The following is a 12,312-nucleotide window of genomic DNA, read 5'->3' as shown; positions in this document are numbered from 1 at the left end:
GGACCTTCTTGCCGGAAACAGTGCTGACCACTAGCCCTGCCCCCTCGCTTTGAAACAATAAAACATGTCAAATGTCCTCCAAACCTGCATAAGTTGAACCTAATTTAGCTCAAAGTTGTTGATAAAGGTAGTCATCTACAAGCAATTACATTTAAATAATCAACTAAGCATGAAGACTTAATGAAAACTTTCTTGATCCAATTAAATATGAATATAATCATCATAAATTTAAATATAAACTATAAAGCTATACTCGGGTACTATGGCATAAATGCTCCCTTCACTTTGTATACCTTTTAAGGAACATCGGTGTCTGTTTTTCCTCTTTTCTTTAAAATCAAACTGCAGTTCAGCAAAGCTCCCTCCAGGGGGCTCTGTTTGGTTACTTGCTGGGTCTAGATGCTGATAGCTGCAGTGGTAGTGATGAGGTGCCTGGAGCTCAGAGCTGGAGTCATGAGGTTCCAGTGCACACGATGAACCTCTAGGTGTCACTCAGTATCCAGCTGTTCCAGCCGCACAAGGGGGCTGGGGAGTGATGTGGTGGTCCGGGGTCTGGGGTCCGGGGGAGGGGGTGGTGGTGGGCTTGGGGCAGGGGATCTAACAAAGCCCTCCATGAAGCTCTCAGCACCTCTCTTTGTCTCTTCACAGTAGCTTTTTCCATCTGCCTCCACAGTTGTGTCTCCCACAGGCAGATCCCTTTCCTTTATTGTTTTGTGATTTTTGAGGAAAAGCTTTGTTTCCATTCGGCCAGTAAACAATGACATTTCTGATTTTAAGAGCAATGGCACCGTTCTTTCATTCTGGCCACATCTCTGAGAATTAGTCTGGGGATGCAACTAAATATCAATGTTGTTTTTTTTCCCCCTTTTTTAAGCTGAGAACCTTGTCTGCAAAAGGGTCATTACAGATCTGTCTGTCTGTCTGTCTGTCTGTCTATCTATCTATCTATCTATCTATCTATCTAACAAATTAATATTTACATTTGACAATCACCAATAAAAAATTAGCCATCAGAGGTTTGTGTACTGTTTTATTCGTCTACCCTCCTCTTCTCTTCACAATAAATCACAACAACAAGTGTCCAATAATTCAGTATCATACTCAGGTATACATATAATATTGACAGATAAAAAAGAATCACAATACAAAAGAGTTTTAAATATGCAGAATGTCTTTCGCATGTCAAAGTTTTGATTCATCATTTCTGGACTCAACATGCATTAAATTATAAAAATAGACTTTTGATTAAATTTATATACACTTTTTTTAATAAATATAAGAATACAAATGTATTTTTAAAATACAAAGATAAATACAGTCACATAATGTACATTGTGTACCAAACAGCATTTACAAACTTATTTTTTTTTGGATATTTAGCATTCACAAAACACAAACATTTCAGAAGAAATGCAACTTTAACGACAATTGCAGGTCTCACTTTTTTGTCTTTTTATTCTTACAAGAGTCACTTAGCTGCATTTCTTTTATGGTTACCCACAGTTTTGTTCTTCATAAAAGGAAAGAATGAGCATCCAGTAATAAATAAGAGGACGGGCCTTACGTCTGCCGGACATCCTGTAAGAGTTTGTTGATCTCAGCCACCAGCTCGCTGGCGTCCACCAGCTCATGCCGGCTGTCGCTCCGCTTGCCCTGAAGGTGGCTGAGCACCGAGTCAAAATCGTCCTCCTCATAGTTCTCTGGGATCTCCTCCATGGCTGGAAGCCATTTTGAAGAGGGCCCATTGAGAGTGGCTTGTACTGGGGGCTGGGCCAAAGAAGTCTGCACCAGTGTTGGGCTGACCAGCCCGGTCAGGAGGGGGCTGCTGGTGGGTTTGGGGCTGTGGCCGCTGTTTTGGGGGCTGTTTTTAGGCGCCTGTGATCCTTTATGGTTGCTGCTCTGGCAGCTGAGCTTGGTGTTGGCTTTGAGGGTGTGGTAGCTGCCAACCTGGTGTTGCCCAGATGGGCCAATGCTACTTCCTGGATTTTGGAAGTGAGTATTGGCAGCCCAGGCTGCTACACCCTGCTGGTGAACTGAGGGACTGGGCTTTCCAGGTAGATGACCCCTCCGACGGTCTAAAGATCCCGTCATGGGAACGCCAACACCGCTCAAGCTAGTCCCCTTCTGGTTCTCATTGACCTGGACATAAGAATCCAGACCCTGCGGTAGCAACCTCTGGAACACGCTGCTCATCTCCGACAGCAGTGAGGTGGTCCCACACAGGTCTTCGTCTGTGGACTTGGAGCCCCCCTCCAGCCCATCCTCTTCTGCACCATCTTCCCCACCCAGGTCTTTACCAAAGGTGGAAAAGCTCTGATTGCGAGCAGTGCAGGTGTCAGTGCAAGGCTGGGGGACCTTTTCCTGAGTGATGTCAGTGGCTTGATGGGCTTCCTCCCCAGGAATGTAGAGATTGCTACGGTAGTCGGCAGAGGAAGAGGCAGGGCAGCCCAATGGGGGCATCCAGCACTGATCGGAATGGCCCAGAACTCGGCACTCCTCTGTGCAGAGCTTCATAGCTGCAACAAGGAAGATAAATCCTCATTAGTACACACTAGAAAGCTGATGCACAGGTGGATACTGGGGAGAAGTATGCGTTAACATTAAACTGTAGTTCATTCCATAAGAATCCAGAACTGGTTTTCTGCACAGCCAACAAGTAAAAGCTGGTAAAAAAAAAAATATGCATGGTTGAATATGCATATACTGTATAGATGTTAATGTACAGCTTGTTTTCACACTGCCTATTGGAAGCCAGCACTGAGCTGATGATGGAACAGAAAAAAAGGGATCATCAGGGCAACAAGATGTGTTTCATGTGTCTACTGTCAGTGGCAGATAGTTAACTGTTGCTGGTGTTCTACTGTAAAGCTGTTGGGGACATTTTGAGTATTTTGTATTTTTTTTTAGAAAATGTTGGTTATGCTGTTCAGTTTCAAGTACAACATGTCTGAGAATTCAAGAAACCAGAAGAATACTTTAAAGTCATTTTTAAAGTTAAAAAGTCATTCATATTTATTAATGCTAAAAGTCATGGTAAAGATGTACGTCTTAATTATCCTCTTAGCAGAAAATATGTCTTTGTCTGACTTTTCTTAAACAAAAAATAAAAGAGTAACTAAAATGCAGTCCAGAGTCTCAACTGCGTTGGGGAAAACAGGAACCATATGACATTATTTCATAATAGACTTCATTATTCTCTAATCTAATATAAGATACAGAGAATCATGAAAAGACTGTAGAACAGCTTCACTTAGAACTCCTCCACACTGGCTAAAGCTACACTTTACCCTTCATGATCTAGACTGTAGGATGAATCACAGAAAATTTGGAAACCTTCCATATATTAAAAAAACTTAATGACAAAGAAGATAACAAAATACCAATGATCAAGAAATATTAAATATCATAACATTCATTTTTTGTTTCTTCACAGGAAATGGGGAAAAACAAAGGAGAGATTTTTATCCCTACAAAAAAATAAAATTTTACTTTTAGTGGGGCTAATTAACTGATAAAAACATATTTGATCACTTTATTAATATTCTGTATGTGTAAAATAAGGAACTATAAGTCCAATGTAAAAATCAAAGCTGAAAAAAGTCGGCCCCGTGTCTTTTTTCATCTTGTTGATATTTCCCTGCCAGTTCTTAAGTGTTTTTTTCCCTGCTCTCTAAACATGGTAGAAATCTGCCCTAATTAGTCTGAAAGGCTCTCTGCAGGAGCTCAGCCTGCTACCTTCCAATGTATTTACCATGGAGAGACAATTCAGCAAGGCCGATCAATGCCTGTTACACATTGAAAATAACTCCCTCTTTAAAAGCCCTGCATTTTCCCCTTTCATGTCACTCTTTTCAATATTAAATCTTCAAATAGAAAATCTCCGAAGAATAAATTAGACAAATCAAATATGCCAACTTAAAGCCTTCATTAAAGGAGTGCGCTGCTTTTCAGTCGTGCCATTGAGGGACTTCATTATCCCCTCATTAACATGAAAGGAACATTTATAATACATCTTACAGCAGATGAAAAGTGCATTTGGGCGCACTGGAAGGAAAAAGAAAAAAACTGCGTAGGCAGAGACTGATTGGGTGCCCCGCTGATGAAAGGATGAAAATAAAAGATTTAACCCTAGTGATCTGTGTGTGAACATAAAAAGAAGAATGCATCAAGCAAAGTTTGCCTGAAAGCTTGGCTGGGACTGATTTATTTGCCAGCAAATCATTTGACAAGTTTATTCAAGTTGGCACAGCTAAATTGCAAAGACTGTAATTGTTTACTACCAATTACCAATTCTATTTATCTGAGCAGGCAAAAACAACAAAACAGCAAACTGAAGAAGATTAACTGGCAATAGAATCATTTTTTAAATTTTACCAAATAAGCCCTGCTGATGTGAATCAGAATTTTCTATCAGAATCAGAATTATTCTGCTACAACTTTACAGTATGTCCTTGGTGTCATACAGATGTCTGGCTTTGTATGGGAAGTTTAAGAAAAGCAGAATGAACCTTAAAGTGATCTTAAGTGCTTTTCCTGTCTGCCTGAGTTTTTCTGTTTTTTCTCTTTTATAGTCTAATGTTTTCTTTTTTTTTCACTGAAACTGTCAACTGACATTTGAATAACATAGCCTCAGTCACCTTTGACCGCCTCCTCTGTGTGTGATAACTGTATTTTGCTTAAGTTTGATATCATAAAAACTGATTTACTTAGTGTAGGTTCAGGCAAAGTATTTATATAATTTTATATAATGAAATCATTTCATAAGTCCATTTGTCGCTCAAAACATATTCATAGTATTTCAGTCACACACAAAAAAACAAAACAACAACAAAGAAACCAAACTCAATACGCCATTTGAGATACATCCCAATTAAATTATGGTAAAATATCAGCAGGTGTGGTTGCCAGAATTTATCGTATTTATATTGTAAAATTCTGGCAACCACAGCTAGCGGTATTTTGCCAAAGATTAGAAGAAAAACTACTAAAGAGACTGAACTGAACTATCCTTGATCAACAGTGATCAAAGCTCCAATTTTCTTTAGAAGGAGAGATGTTTAGAAACTGGAGTCAGCATAAAGTGAGACAGATGTGGAAAAAGTTATAAAAACACCTAGAATGTTGTGATTTTCAATCATTTCTGGAGATTCAGTCAACACATGCGCCACAAACAAGAGTTTTTATAAATCTTTAGGTGTGGACAGGTGGTGCGAAAGCAGCAAAATATATCAATTTAGCAAAATATCTGTTAGTTTGATCAGGGCCAGAAGTGAAGGTGAGCAAAGACTGATAACTCCATCAAAGCATGCTACATCAGGCTAGCTATTTTCAATATCCTCTCACTCCATGAAGAAAGTCAGACAGTAGTCAGTTAAATCCTGCACAGAGACCAAAAAATGCATTGAAAAATCTCCTACGTCTACCAGAACTCCAGTGTTTGCCACATTTAGCAGTCTGCAGAGGTCCTCAAACCCAGTCATGATTGTAAAGAGGAAACTAAATGCTGCTCAGAATCCTCCACCATGCAGTGAACGTGGGGGCAGGAGGTGGGCCCAGTCTGCATATAGAGAAAGGTGAGCTTTGAGTTGCAATTATGTTCTTCAGGCCCTAATCATGAGCACTACTTAGATCTGACTCCATAGCAACTATTTGCCACATGGCAATTAAATGGCTCCTTTTCATCAGGGAAGCAGGAGAGGTTCAGATTCAATGGGTGAAAGTGAAAGCTTGAAGGAAGGAAAAAAAGAAATTGACTAACGAGCTGAGCTCTTCCACACAGCTGTAAAGGAGGGGAGATGGGGAAGGAGGTGTTAGTGATGAGACTCTCTGCCCGTCTGCAGAGACTTTAATTGGGATGTATCTCAAATGGTGTATCGAGTGATGGCTGTGTGGGAAGCTGGCTGGATGGGTAGAGGCACCAGCACTGGGAGAAAACGGATGGGGAAATAAAAGAAGATGCTCTGTAACTTCGGTAACGTCTGATGAGACAGGAGACAGATGGAGGAATTTTGGAGGGAGTGACCAATTGTGTCCTTCACAACTAGTCTGCACAGGCTGGCATATATGTGATGCTTAGGAGCTCAGCATTTCAAAGTCAGCCAGGACACTCAACAGGTGTTCCAAGTTCTTACTTGTTAACTGGGCAGTAGAGAGGATGGGAAGTCCATGCAGTGTGACAGCACAGAGAAGCAATGGTTGGCTGTAATGGAGGATCACTAGAGATGTTTGGAAAGATATCTTAAAAACTTAGTGACAGTGAGGATAGATGTGCATACACCAGCAGTCACCATCTTCCAAGGCAAAAGCAGTTAGTGCAGAACAATCAGTCCAGCTCAATGTGAGACATTTTTTCAGTGTAGGGTTTTCACCTTGCTCTAACTTCTTTACCATTCACTGAGTTAGAGGTAGTAACCCCATCTAGAGACCATCAGACAAGTTCAGCAAAAATATTACAATTTCTAGAGCTGTACAATATATTGAGTCACAGTCGTCCTCATTCTAGTGACAGACTCAGCCTTCTGACAAAACATGAGCTCAAAGGAGTGATTTGTAAACCTAATCAGTGATGTCATTTCAACATCCAACAAAAATATGGCTCTTTCATCTTTTCCTAATATTCTGCAGCTCTAATGTCTCCTTCAGTTCTTTGGCATGTCTCATCTCTGAAGTTTATTCCTGACTATGTTAATTTGTTTTCTGCTGTCTCTAGCTGTGTTGGTCCTTTGTCATTGTGTTGGTACATAATAGGTGATATTGCCAAAAAATTATATAACAATATATATACTTTTTAATACCTTAATGGCGATATCACAGATGATATTCCACACTTTCTGCTTTTATTATCTATTTATTTTCTTGTTGGATTTGACCAAACAAATATGTAACTTCAAAACAGCTTTGTTCTGCTTTCTTTTGTAAACTATCACCAGAATAGAAGATATATTTTCCAAATTAATTTATTTTGTCACTTGTACTTTGTTTCTTTCTAATATTTTCCCTGTTATATTTATACTGTTTCTTTATTAATATAAAAAGAAATCTTTCAAATTGTTCAACAGCAAATTACATGTCATCGACATCGCCATTGAAGTAATATCTGTCAGCGTTTAGAGGTTTAGTTTTTAAACTACTTTTACCGCGATAAGGCACAACCCTAGTACATGAGTATTTTCCTCGTTTCATCTTAAATTGAGCCAGCTGTAATCATCACAAAACAATACTTAAAATCACACACTGACTGAAGACCAGCAAAGAAATGCAAATGGAGATTAAAATGGGGCCTCTTCAGCCTCTATAGAAAATGGCCTCTGTAATAGCAGACCTGAGATGTTGCATTGCAGCATTTGCTCTGATCTAATGCAACAGAGAAGGGAGACAAAACACAGTTTATTTTGTCTAAAGATGCATCGTCATCAGATCATTTCCAGACTTTAGTGTTTGTTTAACCAGAAGCCAATGCTGTCTCAAAGAGCTATAATCACTGTAATGTTTTGATACCAAGCTGTAGATGTACAGTGTCAGAAGCCTTGTGCATCTTTTCTAAACAACTCCATATAATCAGTATAACTATTTGGCATTTAATAACTCATTTATGCTGACTAAGAGCTTTGTTTTTCTATTAAAGCATCAATTTTCAACGATATTGCAAAGTGTGTACTGTTAGGATGATGATTCTAACTATATGTAGAAGTCATGGGAAACATAGAGAATTTGCAGTTTCAAGCCTACATTAGGAAATGAGGGGTAGAGTTCTGGGATGGAGTGAAAGCACCCAGGGGTGAAGGGTGAGACAGTAGGGAAGGTGCGGGTTGTGGACAGGGTTGTACCTGCATGCGAACAGTGCTGGCCATCGGGGAAATATAGCTCAGTAAAGGCCTCACCAAGGAGCCTGTCGACAGGCGACTCCCTTCCTGGTTCGTAGTCACTGTCACCAGCTTCGCTGTCTCCACGACCACTGTCCTTCAGACTGAACTTATCCATCTCATTGAGAGCATATCTGCACAGTCACAATAAGATTTGATGCATTAATCACAGATTGTAACACTATCATGACTATTGGGGGGGAAACATGTTACTGATGGATCATAAAGTTCACAGAGGCAGACTGTGCTCTGCATAAGGGGTTTAGCATAAAATTATGGAAATTTCAAGTTGTGGAGCAAACAGCTTTGATCCAGGCCAAAAAATCCTTACTGGTTATGGATAAAGGAAGTATGTGAAAGCATTGACATCAAAAAGTAATCCATTTCTGCCCAAGTCTGACACCAAAGGCTTTCAGAACATAATGTTGCATGTACATTACCTGTAGCTCCTAGTGTATTTGTTGCCTCTGAAACTTGGTCGTGGCTGGTACTGGCCCTGATGGAGCATGGACAGAAGCTGTGAGACTTGCTACAATCCCAAAAGAAACAAAAAAGACAAAAGACAAAAATAAAAAGAAAAATGAAGAGGGGGAAATGAATGGATTCCACAAGCAAGACCACAAGACAATGTTGGGTTTGTGGTGGGAGTGCATTTAGGGGAAGGGCTACAAGCTGAGGTGACATGACATTGTGATTTGACCCTGAAATGATGATTGACAAAAACATGAGGGGGACGACTGTGAGTAACAAAATATGGAAGTAAGGAACAAAACTCAGAACAAAGACTGCATATAAAACAAAGAAATTGTCAGTGTATCACATCCTGCTTCAATTTTCTCTTTCTGTTTTTGATGGTGAATACAAACAAGTTCTGTTATTTTTGCTTGAGCTAAATCTGTAAAGAATGAGGCCAAAGTAATAAAAAAGCGGTTGTCTTACCTCAACAGGAGGTGTGGCATGGGCTAGCTCCAAGGCAAAGTTCTCAGCCACGTGATTGGAGGAGATAGTCACTAGGCTGTTGAGAGACTGCCGACTATGATGGCTATGCCTGCTCCCCAGAGTGCCTCTCTCAGGAGTTGGGGAAGGCAAGGGAGATCGTGGGTGAGACCGAATGGGTAAGGTTCCGTTGACAGTGGGTACCAAGGTAATGTCTGCCTTGTGGATCTGCCTGGCAGGCTTCTTAGGATGGTTCTGGTAACTGTTCTCAGCCACACGACAATTATAGTTGTGCCTGGGATCTTTTTTCTCACGGCTGCAGCGGGCAGTTGCAAACATCACCATCACAACTAGCAGCAGAGCACAAACAGCACCGAGAGAAATGATGACAATGAGGGAGAGATCCAGCGAGGCCTGGCTGGATCCAGTGGGATAAAGAGGAGGGAGGATGTCCATGTTCTCCTGCAGGGAGAGCCTGAAGAGGGCTCCTGTGGTTAGCCGACTGGTTCCTCTGTCCTGTACCTCAATCCTAATCTCCATCACATCCCGAGGGGCCTGCTCCAGGCTGGCATTGGTTCTAAGCTCACACCGCCGGGCATCCATCACAAACAACCCGTCTTCATTACCTCCAACAATAGAACAGCTCACCTCTCCATTAGCACCAGAGTCCCGGTCTGTGATTTTCAGAGTACTGATCAGCTGACCAGGTGATGCGTACTTCCACACTGGAAGCTCAGCTGTGTGGTTCCGGAGAGAAGGAGAGTGGATGATGGGTGGGTTGTCATTTTCATCCAGAACGGTGAGGAGGACAGTGGTGTTGGCTGACAGTGCAGGGTTCCCACCGTCACGAGCTTGGACAGTGAAGGCAACACGGCTGACGTCCTCGTGATCAAAGCTGCGTAAGGCGTAGATGGCCCCATTGGAAGGATCAATGGTGACATAGGTAGAAATGGGGCTCGCTTGGATCACAGCATCTATAATGGTGTATGTGACCTGACCGTTGGTGCCCAGATCTGGATCTGAGGCCACCACAGTCATTAAGTATGCTCCAGGTGAGTTATTTTCAGATTTAAAAACCTCATAGCGACTTTTCTCAAAATGTGGGGGGTTATCATTTTCATCCAGCACCTGAACAGTGAAATGTTTGATGGTAGAAAGGCTGGGGGAGCCCTTGTCTTCAGCCATGACAGTCAAGCTGTATTCTGACCTCTTCTCCCTGTCCAACGACACATTGGTTAAGATCATGTAGTTCTTCTCATGGGTCTTCTGGAGCCTGAAGTGTCCATGACCATGCAGCCTGCAAACCACTTCCCCATTGAGGCCAGCATCCATATCATCAACACGTACCAGAGCTATGAATGTGTCCACAGGGGCCCCCTCTGAAATGTAGGCGACCTCCTCTTTGCCTGGAGTCATCAGATTGATGCTTATTTCTGGTTTGTTGTCATTCACATCAACTATTTTCACCACAATTTTGCAAAGTCCAGGGATCGAATTAGGGCCCATGTCCTGGGCTTGGACATCCAGCTCATAGGAAGCAGTGGTTTCGTAGTCCACTTTCTTGATGAGAGTGATATGGCCATTTTCTGGATTTATTTTAAATGTTTCCAAAATCTTTGGCGAAACGTGGCTGCTGAAAGAGTAAACTATTTTCCCATTTGTACCCTCATCTGGATCTGTGGCGTTTAAGTCAATGATCAGAGTCCCAAGAGGAGAGTTTTCCAGCAAATTGATGACATAAGCTTGCTCATCAAACGCCGGGCTGTTGTCGTTGGAATCTGAGATGCTTATCTTGAGTAAAGTGGATCCTGATTTGGGGGGCACGCCATTATCTGAAGCAGTGAGCTGCAGCTGGTAGCTGGACTGCACCTCACGGTCCAGTTCCCTCATCACCACCAGTTCTGCGTACTTGGCGCCGTCCGTCCTGGTCCTCACGTCTATTTTGAAGAAGTTGTTGGGCGTCAGAGAGTAGGTGTGCAGGGAGTTCTCTCCGACGTCTGCGTCCACTGCGCCGTCCAGCGGGATGCGCGTCCCAACTGATGCGCTCTCTGAAATCTCGATGGGGACTATGGCGCGGGAGAAGTGCGGGGAATTGTCGTTAATGTCCAGCACCTCCACCTCCACGTGAAACAGCTGCAAGTACTCCGTGGGCAGCGTGACCACGTCGAATTCGATCGAGCAGTTTAAGTTTTTTTCGCAGAGCTTCTCACGATCGATTTTGGTGCCAATGCTGATCTCCCCGTCCTCCTCCCGGACGGACAGTAATTGCGTGCTGCCCCGCTGCATTGCGCGGAACCGAAAGCTCAGGGAATTCGGGAGTTTGGACAAAACCCCGGCAACATCTTCCTTTAGCCGTGCAATAACTGTCCCCACTCTCTGCTCCTCGTAAACTTTGTATTTAAGAGTCTTACCGGTGGAGCCTTGGAGAAGAGCCACCAGAATCAGCAGCAGCGCCAGTGGAACCGTGGAGTGGACATTTCCTTTGGCTTGAATCATTTTTGGACCCGTCTTCCGTAGTCACACTGTTGTGAATACTTTCACGAAGATGGGGAAATCAGGGGAAGGGAGGGGGGGTAAAAAAAAACGATGTCACCTCAGAAGTCTGGCATCTTAAGTCCTCTGTTGCTGCGCAATGGCGAAAAAAAAAACTAAACTAAACTCCAACACATTTCAGGGGAAAAATATAAATAGATAAATTAAGAGTAGGTGATTTTAGAGCGCCGGATCACTGAAGTCTCCTTGAAGAGTGAACTCTTATCTGCGTCTACAGATGTCCATCCGGCTCCTCTATGCGCGCTGATGGATGAGTGAGAGTGCGTGTCTGAGCAAAGAAAGGCGCAGCTTTCTCCCAGTCTGCGTGTGACCGTGAGAGAGAGACAGAGAGCGAGAGAGAAGAGGGGTGAGGGAGGAGGGTGAAGTCTGCCCTGTCGCCGCTCCTCGGATCCTTTCTCTCTCTATGCGCCCGCCCCGCACCCATCTGCCTTCCCCCCTTTTCTTTTTCCACACACAGCACCCCTCCTTCCCTAATTCGCTAGAATGTCCTCCTTAAGGCAGCACAGGAGGGATTATTCATGGGAGCCCCGTCCACCTCTCTTTTCCACCCTCCCACTGACACAGAAGACACCCCTGAATTAAAAGTGTGCCACAACAATGGAGCAGAAAAGAATTTATTCCGGGCTCTGCTACTTTTAACACAGCCGTCACTGACCCTGACAGACTTACATTGTTCAGAACGTGTGCCAACTCGGATTCTTCTCTATGTGTGCCTAAACTGCAGACTTGCTGCGCTCACAAGGAAGAAAAGAGGAAGGTGCCAATCATTTCGTATTTAAAAGTTGGAAAAATCATTGAGGCTTTCAGCATTATCTCATCTCTTTGGTTTCCATGCAACTTTCAGGATTTTGCTCATCGGACATCCTTGCTTAAAGCGAGCTCATGGTGCGCAGTTACGCACGAGATACCTCCATACACTGCGTCATTATTCATAACATAATATAGACATTATTTACATGAT

The 12,312-nt window shown here is 42.7% G+C and overlaps 1 protein-coding gene across 3 annotated transcripts; it reads right to left on the bottom strand.

The window, feature by feature from the left end:
• Positions 1-1,013: 1,013 nt before the first annotated feature.
• Positions 1,014-11,721, bottom strand: pcdh18b (protocadherin 18b). Of its 3 annotated transcripts, none has more exons than XM_032555077.1 (4): positions 8,802-11,721; positions 8,303-8,391; positions 7,827-7,996; positions 1,014-2,516 (listed from the first exon to the last, which is right to left on the bottom strand). In XM_032555077.1, exons 1-4 carry the CDS (start codon positions 11,292-11,294, stop codon positions 1,561-1,563), a joined length of 3,708 nt encoding a protein of 1,235 aa, XP_032410968.1. In that variant the 5' UTR covers positions 11,295-11,721; the 3' UTR covers positions 1,014-1,560. The 3 variants fall into 3 exon arrangements, with proteins under 3 accessions (XP_032410968.1, XP_032410970.1, XP_032410969.1); XM_032555079.1 differs by having other exon boundaries at positions 7,881-7,996; XM_032555078.1 differs by having other exon boundaries at positions 8,303-8,358.
• Between the last annotated feature and the right edge of the window lie 591 nt (positions 11,722-12,312).

Source organism: Xiphophorus hellerii, chromosome 23, assembly GCF_003331165.1.
Source record: "Xiphophorus hellerii strain 12219 chromosome 23, Xiphophorus_hellerii-4.1, whole genome shotgun sequence".
Lineage (NCBI taxonomy): Eukaryota > Metazoa > Chordata > Actinopteri > Cyprinodontiformes > Poeciliidae > Xiphophorus > Xiphophorus hellerii.
This window is presented reverse-complemented; position numbering and strand designations above follow the sequence as displayed.